The 26,272-nt window shown below is 38.9% G+C and overlaps 1 protein-coding gene across 1 annotated transcript in view; it reads right to left on the bottom strand.

Annotated features, from left to right (window-relative positions):
* Positions 1-26,272, bottom strand: part of adam12 (ADAM metallopeptidase domain 12) — a 62,816-nt gene that overhangs the window by 12,512 nt on the left and 24,032 nt on the right. Inside the window, exons 4-16 of the mRNA XM_026354735.1 lie at positions 21,716-21,794; positions 19,324-19,400; positions 18,346-18,535; positions 17,453-17,518; positions 16,594-16,665; positions 16,086-16,255; positions 15,469-15,553; positions 13,218-13,366; positions 5,491-5,668; positions 3,002-3,091; positions 2,009-2,204; positions 1,800-1,908; positions 1,115-1,313 (exon numbers count right to left, since the gene is read on the bottom strand). Coding sequence (XP_026210520.1) covers positions 1,115-1,313; positions 1,800-1,908; positions 2,009-2,204; positions 3,002-3,091; positions 5,491-5,668; positions 13,218-13,366; positions 15,469-15,553; positions 16,086-16,255; positions 16,594-16,665; positions 17,453-17,518; positions 18,346-18,535; positions 19,324-19,400; positions 21,716-21,794 — 1,660 coding nt within the window. The remainder of the gene's footprint in view (positions 1-1,114; positions 1,314-1,799; positions 1,909-2,008; positions 2,205-3,001; positions 3,092-5,490; positions 5,669-13,217; positions 13,367-15,468; positions 15,554-16,085; positions 16,256-16,593; positions 16,666-17,452; positions 17,519-18,345; positions 18,536-19,323; positions 19,401-21,715; positions 21,795-26,272) is intronic.

The raw sequence follows: 26,272 nt of genomic DNA, 5'->3' as shown, positions 1-26,272 counted from the left end.
GCACATTGTGCTGTGTATCCTCTAGAACTAACAAAGAAGCCACACTGGAAAAAGCCAGCTGTTGCTTTTATGTAGAAAATAAGGCCTACATTAGGCAAAGCAGTTTTTAGCTCTAATCTTCCCCAAATTGCCACTGTTGTGTGGGACATGTGCTGCCAATCTATGTCCTGATTGGCATAGAAAACAGAAAACCTCTTTGAGAAGAACAAAGGCCCATGATAAAGACCCACCTTCAGGCCTTCAACATTTCATGTGTGGAGCTAACTCATGATTTGGGAGACTGTAGCCAGGAGAGAGGTTGATATGGCAGACAGCCATTTTGCACACAAAAGATGCTCAAAGGGACACAAAGGCTTTTTTGCACCAAGAGCAAGTCCACTAAGGTAACACATTTCAACCACACAGGCAGGGCTCTGGCCTCTCACACCAGCTGAATATAATAACACTGTTTTCTGTCATGGCGCGGACACAACTTGATATCACGAACTCAACATAATTCTTAAATATTACAGGGAATGTAACGTGCAGATATATTTTTATTCATCTATCAAGAGAGACCGAGAAGTGCTAGACTTTGGAGATCTCAGACAATAGGTTTCACTCAACAACATCATCGTCATCATAATCATCAGGTATCATAATAAAAAGTAAAGAGGTCAGAGGGTGCCACAAATTTTGCATTACTGCGTGTCTCAGTAGCAAAGATGATATTCAAAGTCTGCACTGGTGCTTTGTGCTTTAAAAATGTATGGTTATCCACTTTATCAACATACTGATATGAAACAAAAGACAAAGGTGCTGACACAGGTCACAACACCCTCATATCATTTGCTCTCACAACCAGTTTGCCATTAATGTAGAACTGAGAACAGAGCTGTACTTTATTATTCTATATGTTTCAAGAGGGCAACTTGACTTGAGGGCAAAGAGAGAACTTGTACATACATTGTGAACAAAGATGAAGACAAAAAAGCAAGGATGACCTTAGGATGATAGATAGATTTTGGGTTCTATAAAATACTTAGCCACATGTACTTTAATACTGTATTGACCTAATTCTGACTCATAATATTCATTCTATATTACTGTTTAAAGATACACTGTGATTACCCACCATGCCATCTCCACACTTTGTTCCAGCCAGAACCAGTCCAGGGTCCGGCATGTCGTCACCCAGGTAAACATGTGTTCCCCGACACAGAATGCGCCCTCCCTCTTGCAGCGGGATGTTGGTTTCAATGGAAACAGCATTTGTTCCAATCACTGGCCGGTTGGCTCCTCCCTGACACTGAATTTTACCACACTTTGCATCCCTGCATACAACACACATGGAGACACATGTGTGCACTCAAACATAAAAAAAACATATAATAAAACACTTTATTTAAAACAAACAAACAAAAAAAAACCCAACATAAAACACAAATGCCTGCCAATCCGAGAGAAAGATAACTAAGAGTAGAGAAAGATGAAAGTCTGCTGAGAGCTGCAGCTCTTCAGTCCTCCGGTCATTAAAGCAATTACATAAATTAACAAAGAGCTTAATTCAACCAAGGGGGGAAGATCTTTAGAACAATTAGGCAACAAGAATAGCATGAAATGATTCATGAATACTTTCTTAGACCGTAATTAGCTCCTATCTTTCTCAAATTACATTTTCATCCATGTAAACTTCTGTTTGAAGATCATGTCATATTCCACAACGTAATGATGATTGCTAATGACAGCACTTAAGCTAATCAGTTGTGTTTGTAATTTCTCGGTACCTCTACTACATCAGTGCAGCTGCACAGTCTTACCTTGTGTCACACTTGGCAAAAGAGCCTTTGGAGTCCTTCCCACAATTCCCGTAAGGATCCCCTGCAGAGTTGACTCTCTCAAAGCAGATTCCTGGGGCAGGCTTTGCTCCTGTAGCCAAAGACAAACACAATCATCAAAATGAAGGAAAGATTCCCGTAGTCTATAAAATTATACACAGAGTCTAACTTATTTGCAGCCATTGATTTACCTGGCCCCCACAGTGTGATGCATTGTTGCTCATGATTCTGGCAGATGCCATTGTAGCAGTAGCCATCAGTGTTGTAGCAGGCGTGGCCATCATGCAGATAAACATTGGCTGGGCAGTGAGGGTTGGCACCAGTACAGAACTCTGGCAAGTCACAAGAGTTACTGGACTCTCGACATAGGGTGCCAGCTGGTTTGAGCTGTAAACACACACAATGCAATACAGTACAGTAAGCACTTTCAGCCATAGAATCTGTAACATTACCAAATTCATCAATCTGTGGGCTTTGTACATGTTCTGTTACAATATGTCTTCATTCATTGGTTCAGTATCTTGTCCAGGGACATGTAGCCATGTGGCCACGAGGAAATGGGAATCGATCCACTGACCCAGTGGACCGCACCACGAACTAATCTACAGCCTGCCTCCACATGTAAAACTTTTTACAGTGCCAATGTCTCAGGCTGTCTCGTGCAATGAACTCAAAACTTGTGTAAAGCCTGGGAACAGACTAATTTATGTTAAAATGGAGGTCTGAGCAGAACCATGTATAAGGACACAATGAGCAGACTCATCCAATTTAATCATCTTCAACAAATGTTTCTTTTCAAAGAGGAGACACGTCTGAGAAAATTTCCATGTCAAAGCAAAAACCACTAATAACTAGGTGGAGGTAAACTCTATGCAATCCAACTTTCTTTGGACTGAAACCTGCCTACGGAGATAAAATATACAAAATTGAAATTAAATTACCTAAAATTTTAAATTAAATACGAGGGCAGGCTATTAAGAGTCTCTTAATAACATACCCCAACAAACAGTTTCAGAAAGTTTTAGGCCTTGTACTTGAGTTTGTAATCTTTAGATTACAGGTTTGAAAATACAGTTTTAGAGATTTTCCAGCTATTATAATAGTACAATTGTACTTAAATTGGGAAAAGGAGAAGTAGAAGGGAATGCATGAGGCAGACACACATTGCACATTAAAATCCTTACCCTGCAGTCTTCACAGCACTGTCCGTGGGCACACACAGCATCTCCCTTGAGGGTGCATGTGGTGGCGTTGCAGCATGGGTTCATACATTCCTGGGATAAGGGGAAGAAAACAACAGTTAACAACATGTGAACAAAAGGAGTGCTCTGGGAAAACTGCTGCTGGGTCCTGTCAGATCATTTTCAGGTCAGGGGGACACGTTTCCTGTCTGGGGATTCCCATCTAACTTACTCTGACCTTTGAGTCTTTGAGTGGAGAACTTAACTGAAGCTTGTGTAAAGGGGGGCTTGTTTAATGCATTGAACCATGCGGGAGCCTTCAGCCAGAGAAGCAAAAGATAGAAATCAGGTGTAGCAGTTGGGAGAGGGTGTGTTAAGTTGATTTAGATAACAGAAAGATGTGGCAGAGTTGACTCTTATGGTATCGTGGGCAGGAGCAGGAGTGGGATTTGAAAGCCCTTAAGAGATGGAGATTGTAGCCATTTCACCACAATGACAAGATCAGCCAGCTGCTGGCAGAAAACGACAAGAGGAGAGAAGTTGAAATGGAAGTAATGCAGGAAAAGACTTCAGGGATGTGTTGCAAAGTTTATCTCTTATTAGATGCCAAAACACATCAGCTTTATTTTAAAAGTAGTGTCACGCATCCCACTATCATGCAGAAAAAAAACAACTCCCACTATCATTTATCTTCTCTCAGCGAGCTTGTTTTTCTTGTGGGTAAGGTAATGACAAGATGTGTTGAAGGCTGGGAACTGGATACAGCTGGACGTCTAATTTTCAGGTGATGTGTGGTTTTATGAGTTTGGCTGTTTACTGCTTTGCCCTGACGTAGGCTTATTGTTTAGAAGTAAGAGAAAAGTGTGCTTTCATCTCTCTGTGTAAGTGGGTCAGCACACCAAACAAGCAGACCCTCTACTGTGACATCATGAAAGTTACAGAGGGGCAAGCTGGCAGAAATGGGAGTTGGCAAAGTTAAGTTATACAGTTGATTCATTGTTGGTCAAACACAATTACTCTGGTAAAACACTACCTACAGTTGCCTCGAGATGATGGAGCATAATCAAAACAATACTTAACTAAAGAATCAAACACACGGTTGAGTCAGTCAGATTTTAAGCATTAGTTCACTGAAACTATCAAACAAACAAAAACTGTATTATACCCAAAAAGTAAAGTTTCCCATATTCCCAGTTGGCAATGCACAAAGTTTTGATAAATAAACTTTTCTCTTCTCTGTCTCATTCAGATCATGTTAGGCTAATTTCACCAGTCAAAATGACAAACATCACCAACAGCAGATCATGTCAGCTATCGATAATGAACATTATTTTGGAAATTGCCTAAATAAAACTTGACTGTTGTTTGATTGATGTACTTTCTGCAAGTTGGTGTTGGTTTACAGTACTTGTCAAATATCTTTTGTAAAGGAAAATAAACAATTCAACAATTAAACACTTGCTCACAATTGCATTAGGACCCCCAGCACTTGGCCTAATTAACTTACAAAAAACAAGGTGTAAAATACAGGTGGCTACAAATGGTATTTAAATCAATCAGATACAAATTTAATCAACATTTCATATCTTGTGCTGATTTAGGTTCTAACTAAATGCTGTAAATGTAGCAACATGGCATCAATACAATTTCTTTTTTTTACATTTTTGGCCTTTCCACACGTCATTCTCACATCACTTCCCAAAAAGCCCTGTGATGTGTTTCAACAAAAACAAAGCATGCATGGGTGGATACGATGCATTGGAGTGTGTCCAGTTATTTGGGTGGCACAGCCAAAGAAACCTTACCTCAGCTTTAACCCAATTACACTTTCTGGCTTTTTTTTGTCACAAAGTTGGACAGTGGTTTGATTAATGGGCCTTCACCAAGCATATAAAATCAACATGGGCGTCTGTCAGAACTCTGTTCAGCACATGTGGGAAACAAGGTGTGATGTAAATAAAGCACTTATATCGGAGGCCTTGGGTGGTTTCCTGAGCTTTTTGTTGCACAGCAGGTTTGAGTACAATGCCAATGTCAAGGAAATGTTTAAAGTTTTGTTGTTTGTTTTGTTGTGGTTTATTCCACAGCTGGGTGAGCTGGTTCTGTATGATAGTTTGCAAGAGATTTACTATTGCTTTCTTTGGACATGGTTTTAGCAGAGAAATGGCAGCTTACAAAAGTGCATATCTGGTCATTTTTTTCAAAAAACGTATTTCTAACCAGTCTCTCCTTACTTTTGAATACTAGTATCTTGGCTTAAAGGAGATTATTACCGTGAATGTAAATGAAAAACCTGAAAGAATCTGGAAAAAATCTATCTACCAATAGATTTTTTCAAATTCACATTAATTACACTTCACAGAATCTTTATTCACCAAAGACTGGTCTGTTTCCTATTGTCATAAATAAAACTTTAGTACAGCTACAGTGCTGGAGAGAAATTCACTCCACTGGAGCAGATAAGGATGAAGGCATTTGCACTCAAACTTTACCTCCAGCTCTCCGCAGTCACACTCTTCGCCCTCCTCAACATAGCCATTGCCGCACTTCTGCCCACCGTAGAGCACCTTGACCTCAGGCATGTTGTACAGACACATGCCCACACCTTTATCCAGACTGGCTGCAAGGTCCTTTCTACTGCATGTACTGAACACTGTAGGGAATGGATACCTACAAGATGAATGGGAGAACAGAGTTAACTCAAATGAAGGTATGAAGAGACACATCTATACATCCATCCATTCATTCATTCTCTTACCTGCCTATCCCAGCTATCAGTATTAGTAAATCCACAAATTTACAAGACACAGAAATAAGTGCTACTTTATGTGCTTTTATTGTTCTGAAACCAAAATCATCAAGAAAAGTGGCCTTGGCCATTCTGCTGAGACAGAATACAGACAGAGCTCTCAATGAAACCTGGTTAATCTGGGCATTCAAGAGGCCTTACCGTACAACACACATTAACTGCCTACTCCCATTGTATGAGGCTCCAGTTCAATTGATTTTCAATCCTACTCAATATATAAATGGGACATCTAATGTCCATAGAAAGATTTTTGTCCTGCGGCTGCATTTTCAACAGGGACATCCTAGCTAGAGCAGGACAATTTAAACAACTGACCGGAGGGATGTTCAGTGTGCACATATGTGTATGTGGAAACCTTGATAAAATAGCAAGCCCAAAACCATATAATTTCTAGGGCATTAATTTCACTCCCTGGTATGGCTTACCTGAAGTGCTGACTAATGTCTAATTTAGTGAGGAAAGAAATTGGATTTTGTATTGAAAATGAGAAAATGTTATGACTTTAAAGATAAAACTCTGTGATATGCCAATAACAGCTGTGAAGCCAGAGGGAATGGTCTCCCTGCTACAGTGAGCTTCTGTGAATCTATGAACCGAGGACCAGAAATAAATAGGCAGAAACAAAGAGACAGAGAGCAAAAAAACAAAAATAATGTGAAGGCAAGTAGGAGAGGGAAAACAGAATTATACAGAGTGGTGACAAGGACAGACCACAAGAGAGAAAAACAGCTATAAAGTGAAAAAGAAAGGAATAAAATCATGGAGGACAAAAAAAATTTGGTTGTGGCCAGGCATCTAGGATCCACAGGACAAGCTGCAGTACATAGACAGTGCACGGCAGTAACATGACCAAACCTTCACCTCATGCTTGTCACCTAATACACAAGATGACACAGCAGAAACCAGGATTTGGGGTGTAAAATGAGTATCACACAGCTCACACAGGCATGGTGGGACAGTAGTCTAGCGTCAACACAAGAACGTGGAGGAAGTGGGGTGGCAGCGAGCTTTGGTTAGCAGACAGGATTGGCAGACATACTGTAGCACATAGAGAGGCAGCTGGCATTGGTTGCTTGAAAAGCTTGACTTCAGACAGAAACATGTCATACACATACTTATGCAGTGATAGAGTGACTGAGGTCTTCAAAAGCAACGGGGCGTGGAGACCGTCTGCAAAGCTTGGGGCTTGACAGGCCAGATTTGTGAAAACTCAACATTACACAGAATTTGTTTGTGAAGCCTAGTGCTGGGCAGAGGTGGGGGGAGGGATGTGTGATGCTTTGCCTTTGCCTAAGGGGGATTTGGCTGCTGCAGTTGCATGGATATTACACTGCTGTTAGTTGACTATAGTGAAGCTCCTCCTGAGGGGACTTGAGATAACGGTGGAGGCATTCAGTGGTAAAGAAATCTGTTTGTGTTTCTCCAAAGGAACACAGATTTCCCAAGAACACAGAAAACATCCTCTTCTAACAGCTACCCTTGGGTGAAACCATTGCGGTCACTTCTTTCAGACTGTCCACCTTTGAGTCCTTTGAATGTCGGCTGCTTTCATCTCTCGCTGACCAAAAGCCAATGTGTCTCAGTCTGCTCCCATAATCCACTTGAGTCTTTTCTACTGCAATACATAGTGGGAAAAGGAACTATGCTTCCTTGTGCATTGGAACCATGAACCTAAATCAAAAACAGACACACTGTACAGATCAAACTACAGCACAGAACAAGCCAAGCCCCTTGTAAATAGCAGGGGGTTGTCACTGATAAAAAAACACAAGCATGCTTCAAGAACTGCAGAGGTGGATGGAATATGCATGTGGGTCTGTTCTCAATACTCTGGCCTTAATTGTACAGTCTGTATTGATATGTTTTTCAGTATGAGATTTCTTTAGTGAGGACAATCTGTCTTTTTTGGATCAAATTAGACTGACATGGAAAGTATTAGCATTCCGCAGGCTGCGCATGTATGATAAAAACCAACATGAACTCAGGGCCTTTAACCATCGCTACGAACAGCCATGCTTTGCCTGAAGCAATAGCAAAGGGGGCATATGCTACTTCCCGTTCATAAACTACAGTGGACCAAAACACATCACCATCAGCTATCCAAGCATGACCATCATAATATGCTGTGCAGCTGCCCATTGTTCTTAAGTTATAAAATAAGAGTTGAATACTGAATAACAGAAACTGAGCAGCTATACCAACGGCGTACACTGTTCAGACAAAGGCAAGCAGAAAATGCACATTAAAAGACAGAATTCGTTGTGGTGTTTTTGTTCCACTGGCTGAATGTCTGACTTTTAGGAGGACGGAAATTAATTTATTTGAACAGGGGAAGACAAACAACAATGTACAACTATGTACTTTGTTGTTTTGTTGATTTGCTGCAGTGAAAACCACACATTCAGCATCACAACAATCACGTTTTGGGAATGTAACAAACGAGATGAGTTCAGTCAAAAGAAAAATACAAACACCTGTCATGAGAAATAATCAAAACTGTGTGGCAGGAAATTGTGTCTTCACGCATGACCCCATCTCTTATTGCGAGAAGCTGGATGAAAATGTTTTATACAGTCAGTGGTTTTCAATAAATCCCATAGAAAGACATCATAAATCAGCATTAAATTATGTAGGAACAGCTGCAAGGTGCTCACATGACTCTGCAATAGACTCGTGTTGAAGGCATGTATTATCACAGCTGAGACCACATGACTGCTCTGCTGTCCAGGAAATTAACCGAGCAGAGAGTATAAGTTTCCCTGGATAATATTAGCTTAAAGCCCAGCACCCTCTCCAGGTGGAGTTTTCTGGGTGGAAGCAAATTGGCTGAATAGTTATACAAAATCTAATTAGTTCTTCGCCTTTTGGCTGTTGTTGCTGTATGAAAAGTAAATATGATATCCACATTGTGAAAAACAATACGCTGTTAAAGAAATTTTTCATTGACTACGGTTAAGGTGTGAAAGGAAAACATATGCTTACAGTATACAAAGAGGGGGTGGCGCTTCACTACATGTTTTATAATGATAACCTGTTTCCTCATACAATGGACTTACACTGGAAAACTTAAATGTGAGATGTTGAATAAAAACATAATTGCAAGCAGCTGTCCATAAAAAAAGTTCAACAAAACAATATGAAAAGGAAGAAAAACTCACAGCAAGCTGCCACCAACTTTTCTTCTATTATATACAAGGGATTCACCCTTGACCCTCAGGGTCAAAGCCTACCATGTGCTCCGGTTGGTAGAGGATAAGCTGGATCGAAACAAAGCTTTCAAAAATACACAACTTCTAACAATGCATTAACAATTCAATGTCAGTTACTTCTGACTTTAACATTTTATCTCCAGGAACATATGTGCTAACATGAGTGTATCAGTGTCTACTGCAGAACTGTTTTACGCACAAATTATATAAGTCAGTTTTCACTGATATGTGCAATATGACTAACAGATCCATTTATCAACTACTACACTGGCTTGAAAGTAATTATTTAAAGGTTGGGGGACTCAAGAGACAGATTATAAAAAAGAAGGTGAAAACTGAAGTATCAGAGGTTGCGATATCCTAGATTTGACATTTTGGTTTCCCTTCAGCGGCCATGGTGAACTAGAGGCGTGATGTTCACTAAGGTGGGAAGCTGAGATAAAGCATGTGTATTTTCACATTTTAATATATCAATTGAAACCTAATTCTTACTGACATCTTACTTTTAGTAGAAAAAGGAAGCAAAAGAAAAACAAATATCTAAATAGCAAAATTTAAAAGCCAATACCTATCCAACGAACGAACGCTTTTGTGGGCTACCTGACTGATATCTATTGCTCTCTAAGCTGCACTACAGACTGACATGCATTTAGGCCAAGTTAAGCAGGAGAGACATGTCTGACCTTTCAGCAAATGTTAGGCTGCAATTCTGGCAGGGCCCTGTGGTGATTAAATAGCAGAAGGAAAATCTAAACAAGCTAAATTTACTGAAAACATTTGTGCACTAGCAACCTAACTAGCTTTCTCCCTCTCCATGGCAGTATGTCTTCAGAAAAAGACATTGTGTATCCTCTTACCTCACTTGCACTCTGTCATTTAGACATGGAAATAAAAAGAGCCACAAGCTCTCTCATATTGTCTTGACAAAGTATTCACCTCTTTGGCCTCGAAGTCCAACCACAGCTCCCTGCTGTGCCTCACCTTTCTTCCCTTTTTACACATACAGACACAGGAAAGTACTGTTGAGCTTTCTCCCCTCGTTCATATGATGCAACTCTTAGCTCAACTTCTAAGACATACCCACTTCAAAATGTCCACATAAACTCTGTTCCTCTCCTCTGTCCCTCAAATTTTCACTCGTTGTTATGACACAAATCTCTGTGGCTAGTACACCTGACACAGACGTCCATGAGTACCTAAATAATTCCTTCCTTGTCATCTTTCTCCTGTTTGTCTCTCTTTGTGTTTCTCTTCCTGCTTTACCACTGAGGGAGATAAAAGACAAATAAAACCACTGCTTCCTCGCTCTGCCTGTCTATCCAGGCATAAAGCACCTCTCTGCGGATCTCTCTCAGTGTGCCATGGCCCTGATTGCAGCTGGCAGCGTCACTGATAATCACGTCATTTAGATGCAGCCTGTCCTCTCCTCCATTAGCAAGTCTAAGCTGAGAGTATCCCAAACACACAGTCAAACGAGCTACACTGCTTTACAATGATGTGTTTAACATTCTGTAGGCATCGGGCTGAGGGTCAAAAGAGGTTGCTAAAAAAAAGAAAAGAAAAAAAAAAAGAGAACTAGATCTGTGTTGGAGGAAATAAGTTCTAGATTGTTTTTTGAAATTATTGGTTTTGTCAACAGGAACCTATGAATTCAGGCTGATAGTTCACAAAATTCATTTTGGGAGATAACTAGCTAGTCTCCAGTTTAAACTTGGGCAGGTTTATAAATTTCACCTTTCAAGATTGCTCAGAAACTCTGGTATCCACTATCTTATCTGTTAGGTTTCTGGCCACCCGATCAACATAAGCCCAATATTCACTCTCTTACTGCTCTAATTTTGGGTCTCCACCATGTGCTGTTGTAAGTTATAGAGATATGAAACTATGGTCCTGGAGGCCACTTAATGAAAAACTTTGTTATATTTTTGAATTTTTAAAGTAATTTTACTGTAATGTATTTTAAAGGACAATCCTCTCAGTTTAGGTTTCTTAACTGCATTAATCAATGTTTATTATACAGTTAAAATATTAGTAATTAAACAGGGAAATACTAAAACTTGGAGTCAGTGTATCAACTCAAAATTGCCAGGCAAAACGTCACCTCTGTGAATGGACTTTTGCTGCACACTTTACTTAGCAGATGAGCGAGTTTCAGAATGAAAGGTCACTGATCACCTTTCTCAACTATTAATGTGCCAAATTTCATAGTTATGTAGCGGAGAGTGTTGAGAAAGAGAGACTGCTTCATTAACCTATTCTGGTACAAAGACTTCAATAACACCGTGACTCATTCTAACCCATATAGACCAGGTAGTCATTTTCCTAAATTCTCTTCATGACATCATTAAATATCTTTGGCTAATGACAAGCTAAAATAAAGTCATAATGTCAGTTCACTGAGAGCATTTTTAAAACTGCACTGCATAAATCCAGTGATGTTCAGTGTGCATTATGGATTTTTTCCTCTGAAGTAAATGTTGTAGTATGAGAACAGAAGGATGAGCTCAGTGTTGCTAGCGGCTGTACAAACAAGCACAGATTTTGACAGCCTGCCTCTACCCTTTTTCTATTTGTCTACTAAAAGGTCATTCATTCTGGTACATACATACTATTTATTTTTTAGCAGATTTTGTGGCATTTTGAAGGATGTACTCCGACAGCACCTGTGGTGTTTTTCTGTCCTTTTTCATTTATAAGCACAAGAGAAAATGGCTTTTATCTACTTTTAATGGCAGTTTTTAAAGACAATAGTCACAAACAGTTCTGACAAATCACAGGACAAGGATTGATTCTAATAAATCTCATGTATATCGCTAATTGGTCTTGAGCTTCTCAGATCACAGCTCATCGTTAATGAAAGTCTCAGCAACACACACATCTGTTTCTACTTTTCTGTGCACTGAGCTTGCTCTCATCTACTTGCACTATTATTTGGCAGGAGGACGTACTGTATATACTGTACACTGAAATAGGTATTGGTTGCTACAATCACTCTTCCTGTTCATACTGGCAATTAGTATTAGTATTGCTGTCACTTAGTTCTGCTTTCACTGAAGCAAAATTAAGCTGAATTTCTGAATCTAATTCGGAGGCTTACAATTATCGACTAGATGACCATGCACAGTTCAAACCTGAACACTTTGATAACCAAGTTTCAATCAAGTTTTAAAAGAGTTGGCAAATGATCATATTCTCTAAATTGGACAAATACCCATTAATATACACAAACACAAACCCCACAGTAATATTATAAATGTGTGGGACAGATGTCTCAAGGCTTGATGTTGGTATGCGGCAGGTGTTTTGAAAACTCAATGAAAATACATGAATGATAATAGCATCTGCGTTTTTCAGCCTTTTGTCTCTTTCTTCCTCACAGTGTTGTGGAATCTATTCTGACCACCACCTCATCTATGGCTGGCGGGACTCACCATCAGACAAACCAGAGTGGCACCAGACCAAGGGTGAAATCTGGTATTGTGTTCAGGGTTCGTCTTATCTGCTTGCTGTTTACTAACAGTCACCGAGTCCATCACTTGCAGCAACACTGTTATCTCAGTGACCCAGGCAACACGAGTAGAATGCTAGAACAGCTGCTTTATTCTCAGGCCAAAGTGTGAGTGTGTGTCTGCGTGCATTTGTGTGTGTGTGTGTGTGTGTGTGTGTGTGTGTTAAAGCCCACTCTCATGCATAAACAAGAAGCACCATATACAGATGAAAATGATCCAACCTGTGCACCCAGTGGAGCTTAATTACTCTTTTTTTTGTCTGTTCATGTGCAAAACAAGCCACTAATTTATTCACAAAAGTTATGCTGATAAACATTTTAATCCCATAGCTAAGGGGAAACAAGGCTTTGAAAGGGTAACTGTTTCACGGCTCCAAACCAATGTACCCACAACAAAGCTGAACAAAGTAAATCTGAGCTAATGTTTTAAAATCTGAAGCTACTGTTGCCGTTTTTTCCAGCAAAAATTTTACTGGCGTGAACAGTAAACAGCTAAATGCTAAAAACAAACACAACCTAATTACTTTTTGGTGTTGTGGACATTTAATTTCAATTTTTCTACAAAATGTCTCAACCAGTTCAGCAGCTTAAGCATTTGTATTACACTCTTCTTAAGTTGTAATCACGAAGCTTGGTTATTATAATCTCTTTAAGGCCAAGTGTTTTATATGAAAAGGATCTCCATAATCTCACCCTGTGGAGGGGGTCATGATGCAGCCTCCACGATCAGCAGTCATCCTGCAGCCACAGCCACGCTCCGGGGTGTCATGGTTCATGCCAAAATTGTGTCCCAACTCATGTGCCAATGTCACGGCTGCACCCAGTGGGTTCTCAGAGTGATCCTACAGTGGGGGAAAAAACGAGCATGTCACATCATTACACATGCTAATTATGTGTTATATTACATGTTTGTCACTATGTGTTTAGCAGTCAAAGTAACTTGAGTAGACTTTGATTAAAAAACAAGCCGAGCTGAAGTGAAAAAAATAAATAAAGAAAATAAAATAAAGAAAAAAAAAATGAAAAAGAAAGAAAAAAGAAAATCCAAAGTTCAAAGAAGAGAATTTTTAAGCTGCAGACTCTCAAAACAGTTCAGTAACTGTCCCATGTCCCTCATCCTTCTTCAATTACTCATTCTGCTCATGGAGGTCTGAACTCCATTACCCCTGCAGACCCAATCACACCCGCTGTCGGTGGAGACAGCTTCTGCATGAAGCTCCACAAAACTACTGCTGTATGACTCAATACTGCATTGATAAGCGAGACAACAGCCCTTCATGAAGCAGACAGTGACAGAGAATGACGAGAGAGAGTGCTAGAACTTTCTCTATAGAGAGAGACGTAAGGAGTCTGAAGGGTGGAACAACATTAATATGGTATACATGTATGGCAAGGTAATAATTTTATAAAATTTGATTTAAATTAATTATTCCAATAAATTGTGAATATAAATATTAAATTGAGTGGCAGTGCCCATGAATACTGAATAGAAGTGATATAAAAGAAAATTAAGAAAAGAAAATGCTTGTATGTAAATCCTTAACAACGTTCAGGATTAGCTTTTCTTCATCTTACTGCGCTTTTCAAACATATTCTCTTCATTGACATGAGAAAATCACATGCTTGCTTTGAAGGCAAAGAGATACGTCCAAGTTGGGGGCAAGTTGAGCTATTTTCTGCCCTGATTATAGAGCAGCATGGTGGGGAGATGCACCCTGCCTTTTGACAGGAAGGATGGGAAAACTTTCATCTGCTTCTGTCATGTTTATCACTGTGTCTGTTGTGGGTAATTTACTCTTAAGTGCTTCCTCACAAAAAATAAAAATAAAAAAATAAATAAATAAAGGGAAGAAGAAGAATCAGCAGAAAAGGAAGAAGCCACAGTCATTACATGGAAGCTGCTGAGTCACTGTTGTGATGTGAGAATTTGATAGTGTTGGTTACCACCACAAAATGCTCTTATGGTCCTTCTGATATCATTTCTAGCCATGTGAAAACATAACTTCCAGATAAGAATATCCTATAAAAAGTGGTTATTGTTAGCTGTCACACTTTTACACTTATAAGGTGCCCATGTGAGTTTATAGGACAACATGAATATCATCAACATCTAAACATTAAGAACGAATGGACATTACTAAGGATTTGAGGCCGATGAACACATGGTAGTGTCTCGGTTGACAAGTGGTTCATCTCATCTGCCCGCCCTGTAACTGGTTACATGGTTCTTTAATCTCAGCCCAAACCATCTGCCATCTTTAAGTAATGGGCAGGACAAACATCTGGTAAAGCCTCACCACTGCCTCAGCCAGAAGAAAACATATCTATTAATGGGGGAGACACATCTGGGCTGGGATATGATGGCGCTGGGCTGGTAACCACTTTGTGATTTGGCATGGGTGTTAAGTGCTACAGCAAGCAGAGAAGCCCAATAGGCAGGTAATTTACTTTGTCTAATAATTTAGTGTACGGGTGATCTCCAGTTGAGTGTAGAAGATGTGCTTTGATTTAAATGTGTGCCCTGTAAAAGTCGGCATAAACAATTTATCATATCTCATAAAAATGTAAATGTGTTTTTGTTTAAATGCTGTGGCCTTACCTCTGTGCTCACCGTGCCTTTTAGAGATGTCACAGGAAAGCCTTACCACGATGTGTGTATGTGCATGCTCCTTCTGAGCGTACATATTTAACATATTGTTTTGTGGTAATGATGAAAGCATGAATATTTATATAATTATGTTTAAAAGCGTGACTTCTTGCCACTTCTTGCCAGATCTGACTTCTTGCCCCTTCAGCAAACAATAAACACCTTTTCTGTGTAAATCATGTGTAGGCAGCATTAGCCTGCTTAATCAGAACAATGTCCACATTGATACAATCAGGTTACACAGAGGAAAAAGAGGGTGGAGGCATGGTAGGAGCGGTGAGAGCTTTTTATACTCACCATGACAATGCCTCCAGACTGCTCAACTGTGCACATGCTCATGATGGGCGCCATGCCAATGGTGGTGCCCTGGAAATAAACCCCACTGAAGCAGGGTGGAGAAGGTAAGATCATACAGGATTTTTCAACATGTATGTATAAAGTTTGTATTTATTACAGCAGCTGTTTCTAAAGAATGTAAAAGACATACTGTAAGTTGATCTTCTACAATTTTAAGATCAAGTGTTGTGACTTATTTGGTAATACAGTATTATACTGTAACTAACAATAACAATCACACTGCATTCAAATACTGTATATAGTGTATACATTAAGTAGTATGTTATATTCTAAAAGTATCCCACCTGCTATGGCTCAAATGAATTGAAATTTATTAAAGATTATTATTACTATTTAAAATATTTGCTTGGCCTTTGAGCCTTAGAACCTGAGAGTGGAGAGGCAAACGGGAAACATGGGGACAAAGAGAGAGAGTGACAAACACGCATACACATATTTGTGAGCTGATTTACAGCAGTGAAATTAATGGAAAACAATGGATAATGGAATCTGTGTAAAAAACCTCTGGAACATGGTGATCTACTCTTGTAATATCAAAATATTAAAAGTATTTCCACCTTATGAGCTGAGCATTGTCGTGAGGTTTCTGGGGCAACAATTTCACTTTTCTCCAGTCTAGAAACTCGTGCAGCGTAGTGAAGGGATCCTGGGTGATGGGACATTTATCAGAGTCACTCCACACCTCTAAACCCACCAAGGCCACCCGGATGTTCAGGGCTCTGTAGAACTAGATGGCAGCATGTTGATAAGAGAGACAGAGTTATATTACATCAATGACCAAAACACCTTCAAACCTGTGTGGGACATAAATGTTTTTCATTCTTTCATTCTTTCATCTCTTCCATGTCTTCATCCATGCTCCCCTTAAGTAAATCCATCTGCCAACTGTATCTGTGAGCTACAGATCCACAGCTCTGGCAGAGGTTTCAGACAGACTAAAGGCAGCTGTTTTAGTAGGACATTAATATATCACACAGTCATCCCATTAATCTCTGCTGCCAGCAATATTTCTATTTTAAAAAAAGTGATTTATCCCTCCTGTGCAAAGGGGACAGAATGTTTTACCTTGTCCACGTAATTGGCAATCTCTGCAAGTCTCTGTTTCACCTTCTCCAAGTCCTTCCCCTGTTTCTGATACTGAAAAAAATTACATGTAATCAGTGGTAGAAATGACAACATTTTCCCCCACGTGTGGTTGTTTTGCATGACGACACAAATGCTACTGTAGTTACAGTTATTTTGAGGACAAAATACACATGAAACAACACAGAACACCTACAAAGGCAATATTATGTAGGAATGAAATGCCTGAAATATTCACAGGAAATAGGTTTTCTTGTGTGTTAGGTAGGTTGTCAAGCTGTGACCATCTGGATGTAGAAAAATCTCCCAGTGTTAGAGAGACGAATGGCACAACCGCAGGGAGCAGGTATATTGGCAGATATGACAAGCTTTGGATCGAAACTGCAGCAAAGTCAGACCCTCTATTTCCTCCCTACTGAGTATCCACCTGCATTGGCACTGGACTTCAAGTCTGAGCCTGACAACATCTCTGATCCCATTTTCTTTTTTTTCCCATTTCCTCTCTTTCTATTTGGATCAGTGGCATTAGTTGAGGGTTTGCCAGGAGGAAAACCCACAATGAGCTTATGGGAGAGTCTTCTGTATCCACACTGCCTTTTCCTGTTTACTGTCTGGGGAATCGTTCAGCACTTCCTGTCAAAATAAACCTACTGCCACCAGACCACACGGCTTGTTGCACACTGACCTAATTCTGCAGCTCCGGTGGGACCTGCTCCGCTGTTACTACAGAGTATCCTGCTTTTTTTATGCTTACAGTAAAACATTGAAGACTGTGTCTTTAGTGTGTTGTTTCTGTTGTTCTTACACAAAATTTATGAATGGAAGCAAGGCAGCTTCATACCTCTCTGTTGTCTGCAACAATGATCAGCTCAACATATTTGGTTGTCTTCTGAGCATGTCTTTTATGCTGAGGTAAAAAGAGAGATGTTGCATGTTAGAAATGTATCACGACTAGCAAAAAAAAATCTGTACTACTCTACTACTTTCTATAATTGGGTTTTTGTTAAAAAAAGGTTTATTTATATTTGTTTATCAAATCTGCTTCTATATAATGCGTTACCTTTGAACAGAGAGAGGCTTCTATGCTAATTAGCTGTAAAGTCATATTTACAGTAGCATACAGTCATGGGAGAGCTATCAATCATTTCATCTCATTCTTGGCAAGGCAGTAAATAAAGAAGTTGCAACTAAACCACCTGCAATTTTATCTACTTTCACAGCATCACAGAAGTCACAGCCATATTCAGTGATCCTTAGTGTCTCATCCATTAATGCAGAATTGATGCATTTGTAGAATCCCAAAGCCCAGATAAAACTCAGAGGGTCATTAAGTACTGTATGTTGGTGAGTTTTACTTCCTGACCGAAATGGAGATTTTAATGCTTGGGAATAGGGGCAGATGGATGTCGCACCTGCTCAATGCAAATCACTGGCCAAACTTTCTGCATGGGCCCTTGGATAAAATTAGTAAAGCCTAAGGCAACAACCTCAGAGAACTTATCTGAATTAGTCTGCTTGCCAATATGTTGGCCTTTGATAAAATGCCCATTTATCTTGTATCAATTCAATTTTAGTCATAAAATTACCCTTTGCAAACATCTAACAATTAAATACTGAACTACTAAATGTGTAACAATATACAGTACAGTAGATTTTGAACTATGACAGTCTGGTTCTATTATAAGCTTTATGAGAAAAACAAACAAACAAAAAAATATATAATACTAATCTCACCCTTGCATGGAAGGATTGGAAAGGGCTTTTGATATGGCTTTCAGGGACAACAGATGACGTGTTGAAGTCGTGGCCACAGGCTCCTGGGGTCAGTCTGAGTTCTTCCACTCTGTAGATGAAGTGGGCTCCTGTGTCATGGCCAGACACTGGCTCAATGATGAATGTCTTGTTTTCAAGTGCAATGAAGCCTCTGCAGAGATAGCAGAACAATTCTGAAAACAAAGCTTCAAAGCATGAGCAACCTCTCAGATGCAGAATTTGATTAAATGTAGCTCTTTCTAGTAGAATTTGTGAGTTAGCCCTCAGCCCACTTTTACTGAAGTCAAGTAAAACTTGCAATTTTTTTCCTTTAACAGCTGGGCCAAGCCGCACAGAGCTTCTAACACGTGCCTCATGGCTTTATGCACAAAAACTCTTCAACATTCACAAATTAGTTCAATATTAATGAAAGCAGCAGAAGCACCTTTACATGTACTTACAATACAAATAAATTCCCCCCTCTCCCATTTCAGATCAAGAAAATTTAGCCCAAAATTTGTCTGTCATTAGCTGTTATTTCCTTGATACAAGGTCGTCAAGGAAAACTAAACATTTTCCGTTTTTAATAATGTTTCCTTGGTGTTTAATTAAGCAGAAGATGACACGCTGTATCGTAAGACTTGACTGATGCCGAATTCTCAAATGTGCCAAATGTGTCTGGTCATTAAAAACAGCAAGATGCCAATTACAGCCAAAATGACTACAGATATTTACTGGATGCGTCTGTGGACAAAGACAATGAGGTGTGACATTTCCTATTGCCTGCGAGTCACACACTAACTTACTGACAACATGTTTAAAGGGCTTAGGAGCAATGGGCCGCTGTGAAGAGAGATTTAAGTAAATATGGTGGAGTACTAACGATTGTACTGGCAAATAGCACTTAAAGGGCAGCATGTAAAAGTAGCTTGAATACAAAATGATGGTCATGTGTCTCACCGAAGGCCTGAGCACGCGCTGAGAGTGACATCAGAGTTTGGATGTGCCTGCACTTCCCCATGATAGTAGCAGTTATTCTAAAAAAGATGTGAAAAGAGCCTTTACGTACTGGAGATGAAAACATTTTATGCAAAGAAAGCTTCACCCACAGGATAATGTCATTAAAAATGTATTGTATGAAAAAAATAAATAAATCAAAAGCTGGTTGCCACATTGCTGTAGCAGTAGCTCTTAACCTGACATCAAAGAAGCAAAGAAGGGCAAGATACAATGCAACTGTGCTGATGCTATTCTAAGTTATGTTCATTTCAATTAGCATGCTCTGTAGAACAGTTTTTCCTCCTATCCCTCTCAGTACAATCAGCCCCTTTGAAATTAATGCAACCTACACAGTTGAAGGGAGAATCTGGAAAACTGATAGGGATGGGAGGTGACAGTAGTATGGTAATTGTTTTTTCCTTCATTATTCCACCAGACTAGTCTAGTAGGAGGAAAAGAGGACATTTAAAGCTCCTCAGTCACAGTGAAAACACTATGCACAGTGAGAGCAAAGGAAGTGATCCTCGTTAAGTGAGAAAATAGACCTTAAGCAGCACTCCAGTCATGTCATTAGGCAACACTGAACTACATAAAGAAATATTTTGGGGTTAGATTTCTGCAAAAAACGAAATAACGCCTCGAAAAACCCAACTTATTTTTTTAACAAGTTACTGAAGCAGATGGTGATGGAATCAAGATTCACTACATTAAGTATTAAAATAGAGCAACTACAAAGGCTCTGTGCTTAGGCTATGCTTGACCTAGATTAGTTCACCTTTCATAAAAGAAAACATCAGCAGCAATAGTGATTGTCTTTCTCAGTTAACCTCAATGGGTCTGTGACTTATATATATAGCTATTTGCATTTAAAGTTAAATATTCAGTTAGTTGGAAGATTTCCTAAAGCAACAAAAACAGAGAAAATATAAAAATTAAATACACCTTGGTTAGCTTCCTAATCTTTTTAGGCTATCTTTAATTTACCCTTAAGAATCTTTTAGTTTAGAAAAATCATTACACACTATACAACACACTGTATTGCTCTCACAATTCTTTAAAGCTATGCAATATCTAAATTAAGTGAATACTCTAGTTTTTATTTCTTATTGCAAAATATAAACTTTTAGAATTTCCCCAAAAAAAAAGAAAGAAAGTTTTGGGCTTTGGGCAATCCTACCCTTGTATGCTAGAGGAGCAGCAGAAACATTTATATATTTTCACAGATTCTTCTGTCTTATCTGTTGATTCCTAGAATGGCAGCATTTATTTACAGAGCATGTCTTTCTACTGATCCCTGATTAACACATGGCTGATTCCTTAGTTCAGTGACAGCAGGTACTGAAATTGTGCAACTGTGTGAAGCTTATCTTAGACAATACAGTATTTGACAGTCTGACGCAATGATTGTAACATCCTCCCACTCAAAATTAAAGGTGAGAGACAGAATGTGTGGAAAACACTGTTTGAATAACTGTGAGGGAAATAGACCTGCCAGTCATCCCTGAATTACCAAATATTTTTATTCCACGCTGCAAGCGACATGTCAAACTGTCCTCACTACCACTCAGTTAAACATTGAATTTAATCTAACTTAGTCCCAAAAGGCCAAGAGACTGTTAACTATGTTAAAAAGAGGGAAAAGGAGCATATTTCAAAGTCATAAAGCAGGTGTCTGCAATACCACAGAAATCTCATCTCTCCTCCACAATGGCTGCCAGTAACACCTATCTGTTGCCATGCAAACATTTTCTATCAAACCGACTTGACCTAAAATATCTTATATCATAAAAATATCATAAAATCAATTCGACTTGGATTTTATTTTATGGGCCACATAAACTAATTTTTTAACTATTCAAGTACCAATCACAAAGAGTGCCCTTGAAAAATACCACAAATTTAAAATGAAATGAACATCAGTCTTTGGCTTTGCTTTACACAGTTTGTTTACTCATACAGTAAAATAAAATGGGTAGTTGGGAATAGATCAACTGATAAAAAGCGATTCCATAAAAATATCCTGATAGAAACGTTGGCTTAAATTCAGCCCGCATAAAACACAGCTTATCATAAAGTAGGCCAGAGGGGGCATGGGCTGCTCAGCAACAGCTATGGGCTTTCAAATACACATGCACACTGTAGTGAGAAAAACATCTAAACAATAAAACTAATCTAATTTAATATTAGCTAATTTTTATATGCTGAAAATGCATGAGTATAGATTATCATATGCAATACTGACACTTAATAAGAAACAACTAGGTCAGGGTCAGTTATTACAGAATGTCTGCAGAGCTGCACGCTGCATGTGAACCTGAACATAAAGGCCAAAGGCACCTGAGTGCCACCGTACCGTAAAGTTGTGAGCACCAGTGACTGCACTTCCATCCTCCTGGTAATGTGTCTCGGTGTAATGGCTTGCAAAAAGACCCCTAAGAGCAGGACAAAAAAAGAAAACAGACACATCAAACACATGTTGTGCACCTGAAGATTATATATATATATATATATATATATATATATATATATATATATATATATATATATATATATATATATATATTTATTTTTTTTTTAAAGCTGCTTAAGTCAACCCTTGGTGGACTTTTTATGTAGATTCTGTGTTGCTTGTAAGGATTTGGTTGTTAATGTCGACAAACTGCTTAGCATTCTGATGCATAGAGATTTGACTTTCTGTGCATTTATTAGGTGATTTGTTCATGTCCTTGAGTCCCCTGGCATTCAGCACGACTGAGTAGAATCCCTGCTGAGGTAATTATTTTGTGGATGTGCATGTCTGTGCATACGTGTGTGTATTTGTGGACACATTTGAAACTGTGTGTCAGTTTGTGTGTGTGCGTTTTCCTCCTCAGGCCATGAGCAGATGGACACAGTGAGCACCACCCCAAGCATTGGCAAAGGAGCAGTAGGAACACCCATCCTTTGCAGCTGCATAATCACACTGACATAAGGTAGGCATGTGTGTGACTACATATGTGTGTGTGTGGTGTGTGTGTCTGTATAGCTATCATTGTGAGGACCATCAAGACGTTTTAACTTTAATTTAGAGTGAGTACATTTTTACAAAGTGAGGTGTTTAAAGAACAATTTTGGGGATGAGGCTAGGTTTTGTTCTTAGGGTTACAATTAGGTTTTGATTAGGGTTAGGGTAAAGTTTAGGGTGAGGCAGTTATCTGTGATGGTAAGGGTTTGGGTAAGGCAGAAATGTGACAATTACTTCACCAATTCGACATGATTTAAGATTCGTCTCCAACTAAGTGGTTCCTGCATATACATGTATGAAAGGTAAAGCAAGGTTATGTTTATGTTTAAAGTTTATGTCATCTTGCTAAAGACACAACTCAAAACAAAAAGTTGCACTTTTTCTAAAAACAAAACAGAAATCACAAAGACAGAAGGAGAGATCTAGAGGACTTTAAAACTGGAACACAGTGTTTGTTCAAATCTTTCATGTCTCGCAATGCTGTCCCATCCTACAGCTTACATTTCCCCGAAATAGAGACTGGATCAAGCCAATATTTCATTTTCTTTTACACTTTAGGATCATTTAACATCTTATTTATGCATTTAAAGTATTTTTTTTCATGACCTGTTTAAAAAAGATCAATCCTCTTTAGCTCAGGCCTGACCACATTTAACTTCATTAAATACTTATTATCGCTTTAATGTGCCTTATCATGCCATAAGCAAGCTCTAAACCAAATCTGATAAGCGAGCACCCAGTAATCACTTTAAAGAGCTCGGTATGTCTCATTAAAAATGGATGACACATCGCGGAGTAGCAACCAGTATGCTTAATAGAAAATCCCCAAATATGTATCTGCTTTACTTGCAAAAGCAGTGTTTAAAAAGTAAAACTGATAAACAGACACCCACATCACTCTGTGCTGGTTTTGTTGAAAGGAAAGCAAATTCAAAATGCTCTAATAGAGGATGTTTTTTGCAATAAAGATGGGATTTGGGTCATGTGAGTGGTAATGCCGAGTAAATGCTCCCGTGCTGTATTCTGGTGGCACGCTTGGGAAAGTCAGCTTATGGCAGTGTGGCCCTGGTACTACGACACGTACTGTTCTAAAGCTGCGGGTTTTACATGATGGAATCTGTCTGTAATCAACTCCTTGGCAAGAGTACATAGCATTTATGAGGCCGTGGATGTTTACTGCATGTTTGAAGAGAGTTTCCTCTGCCCTCACTGGTCACCTTTTAGCTCTGTGCTGTGGAACTGTGTATCTTATTCATCTGAAAATAACCCTGATGATTCCAGATTCCAGTACAGAGAACTACATCTGTGTCTGACTACACCCCTTTAAATACCGGTCTTGGTTTTACATTCTCCCAAGAGTATGTGTATTCATTATAAAAATATGAATTTGACATTTTCACTGAGAGCAGATAGAGAATGTTATCTTCATCTGAAATATGTCAGTCGTGCTTTTCCACTAAACTCCACCAGTGAAGAAGAATCAGAGTGCAGTTTCTCTGAATACCAGCGGACTTTGATGTGATTATACCTTATTATACCTTTGCACCAACTGCCCCCCTTCATCTCTATTTTTGTCAAGAGGAACACACAGCCAATCAAATACAATTTTGATGCAGAGCAGCAGAATTATTCTGAAAATCACCACAGTTCTCTCCAGAAATTTAGCATGAATTCTTCAAGTGGTGCTTTGAATTTTCATTGAGTATGATTTAAGAGCTAGACTGTAAAATTTATGAATGGGACATGTCTTCATTCCACTTAAAGATGATTGTCTAAGCCTCAAACTGCCACTTGTAGAATAAGTTGTAGCATCTTTTTTGAAGAACTGCTAGTAAGTGTGCACCTATGCTATTTCACTTACAATTTTTCTTTTTCAAAAACGTTACATAAACCTTCTATAATTGCCTCAGTCAATAACAATTGATTCAATGTTCTCAAGTGTGTGTTGCAATTCATCAGACACAGTCATCTAATTAATGATTTACTAATAGTTGCCCAGGTTAATTGTGATTAATAAGAGGCTTGTTAATAGCACCTTAGGGAAGTAGAAATACTGTTGTTTGTCTTGAAAAATAATCTGCAATCTCTTCATTCAGCATCTTATAAATTGCAGAATGAATTTCATGTCTTTGACAATTAATTTACTGCATGGTTACTATTTGAAAAAGGCATTCAAGTAGATCTAAATCACAGCACACCCACAGTTATGTACTGTTGGAGTCTTAGATGATGTTTTCTTTCCATCTTTTGGCATTAGTGGATTGCTGACATATATATTGTGAACGGCTGCTAGATATATAGCTAGCACAATACACCGACCATATAGTCAAGGACACAGAAGAACTCATTACAGCAGGCCATACAAAATCTCTCTCCCTTTTTTGGGGGCATAAAACTCTCAGTTTTGACTATGTGTCATATCTGAGATGATGGCAGATATAATGGTTATTGTTGCTCCACTAAAGCTGCTTTGATGAGTTATATTTGAAAAGGACAAATCAAGCCTAGCAGACAGATAATTGCTATAGTCGATGAAGCCGAATCTTGATTTAACTCATTTTGTTTACATTAATCAGTGTTTATAATACCATCCTTTTCTCGGGCATCCAGAGAATACAATGTCCCGTGCAAATTTAAAGCACTGACTCTCATTTACATATATGTAATTCCATGCCTCATGTAATAATTTACCATTACACAAAACCCCTTGAGCACGAAACCATTCGAGAGAAATGTGGCTCCTCTTTCAGTTTCTCTGCTTCCTTTGAAGAGTACTAACTTCAGTGATTTCTTTTAATCTGCTCCCCCCACAAGCCTAACCCTAAGCCTTCCTATAGCCGCTACTTTTGGTACTGTATCCCTAACTTGAAAAAGAGCAGACTGCTACAGAATAAGACAGAGATGAAGAAGAGAGGATGAACTAAAGAGGTGTGGCTGACAAGTCTAATTCTATTTCCACATACAGCTGTGTTCCAAATTGATTTACATACAGCTCAGTGTCCCTGCAGCTTACGCTTGGCTGTGTTGAGTGCACTGGAGTGTACAAAGCTAGGAAAAATAAAAAAAAAGGGGAGAGACATGGATAAGAGTGGGAGGAGAGAGAAAAACACAAAAATCCCTTAACTTCAGAATTGTGCCTTCCATCTCTATACTTGTCTGCCTTTGTGAAAAAAGTACTCCTGCACATTTGAGATTCTCATTTCTTCTGAAACAAGGTGGCTTGAAGAAATTTAGGCACAGGAGAGCTTTGATCTAACAAGCTCAAAATGACAATGCTAACATGCTGATTTTGAGGAAGTACTTAGTGGCTCCCCTGGGCTGTCACTGAGCTAAACATGCTAACACATCTCAATTGTAGAGCTGAAGTGATTAGTTGATAAATCAATTAGTTGATTGGCAGAAAAATAATTATTTCGCCTCCCACTGATTTGACAAACTGCAACATAATGCTCCTCGCACACTTATGAAGAAATATGTTCATTGGAATGTCTAATATTCTGGATGTGTAGATTAGAAACTAAGCATTTAGTTAATCCAATGCTCTACTTTGCCATTTGCTCACAACCAAGAAAAAAAAAAAAACAGTTATACTGTTGCTTCAGCGCTAATTGCAATGTTTCACACCTAAAGTTGCACATGCTTTCATTAGTAGTACAAAAAGGTTTAGGGCTTGACTCTACAACTTCTTTTATAACTGCATCTTTGCATCTTTACCAAAACTCTGTTTTCAATTCTAAAGAGACCCCATGCTCATAAAACACAGTACCAGTAGAAAGTAATAAGTAGTAAAAAAGAACAAATATCTAGAAATATAGCGAGGAGATCATGGTGTCACAAAGTTAGAAAGCATCTCACACACACAAAAAAAATGTCGACAAACTGCACAGCCTCACATTAAACAGTAGA

The sequence above is a fragment of the Anabas testudineus genome, chromosome 15, assembly GCF_900324465.2.
Source record: "Anabas testudineus chromosome 15, fAnaTes1.2, whole genome shotgun sequence".
NCBI classification, from domain to species: domain Eukaryota; kingdom Metazoa; phylum Chordata; class Actinopteri; order Anabantiformes; family Anabantidae; genus Anabas; species Anabas testudineus.
This window is presented reverse-complemented; position numbering and strand designations above follow the sequence as displayed.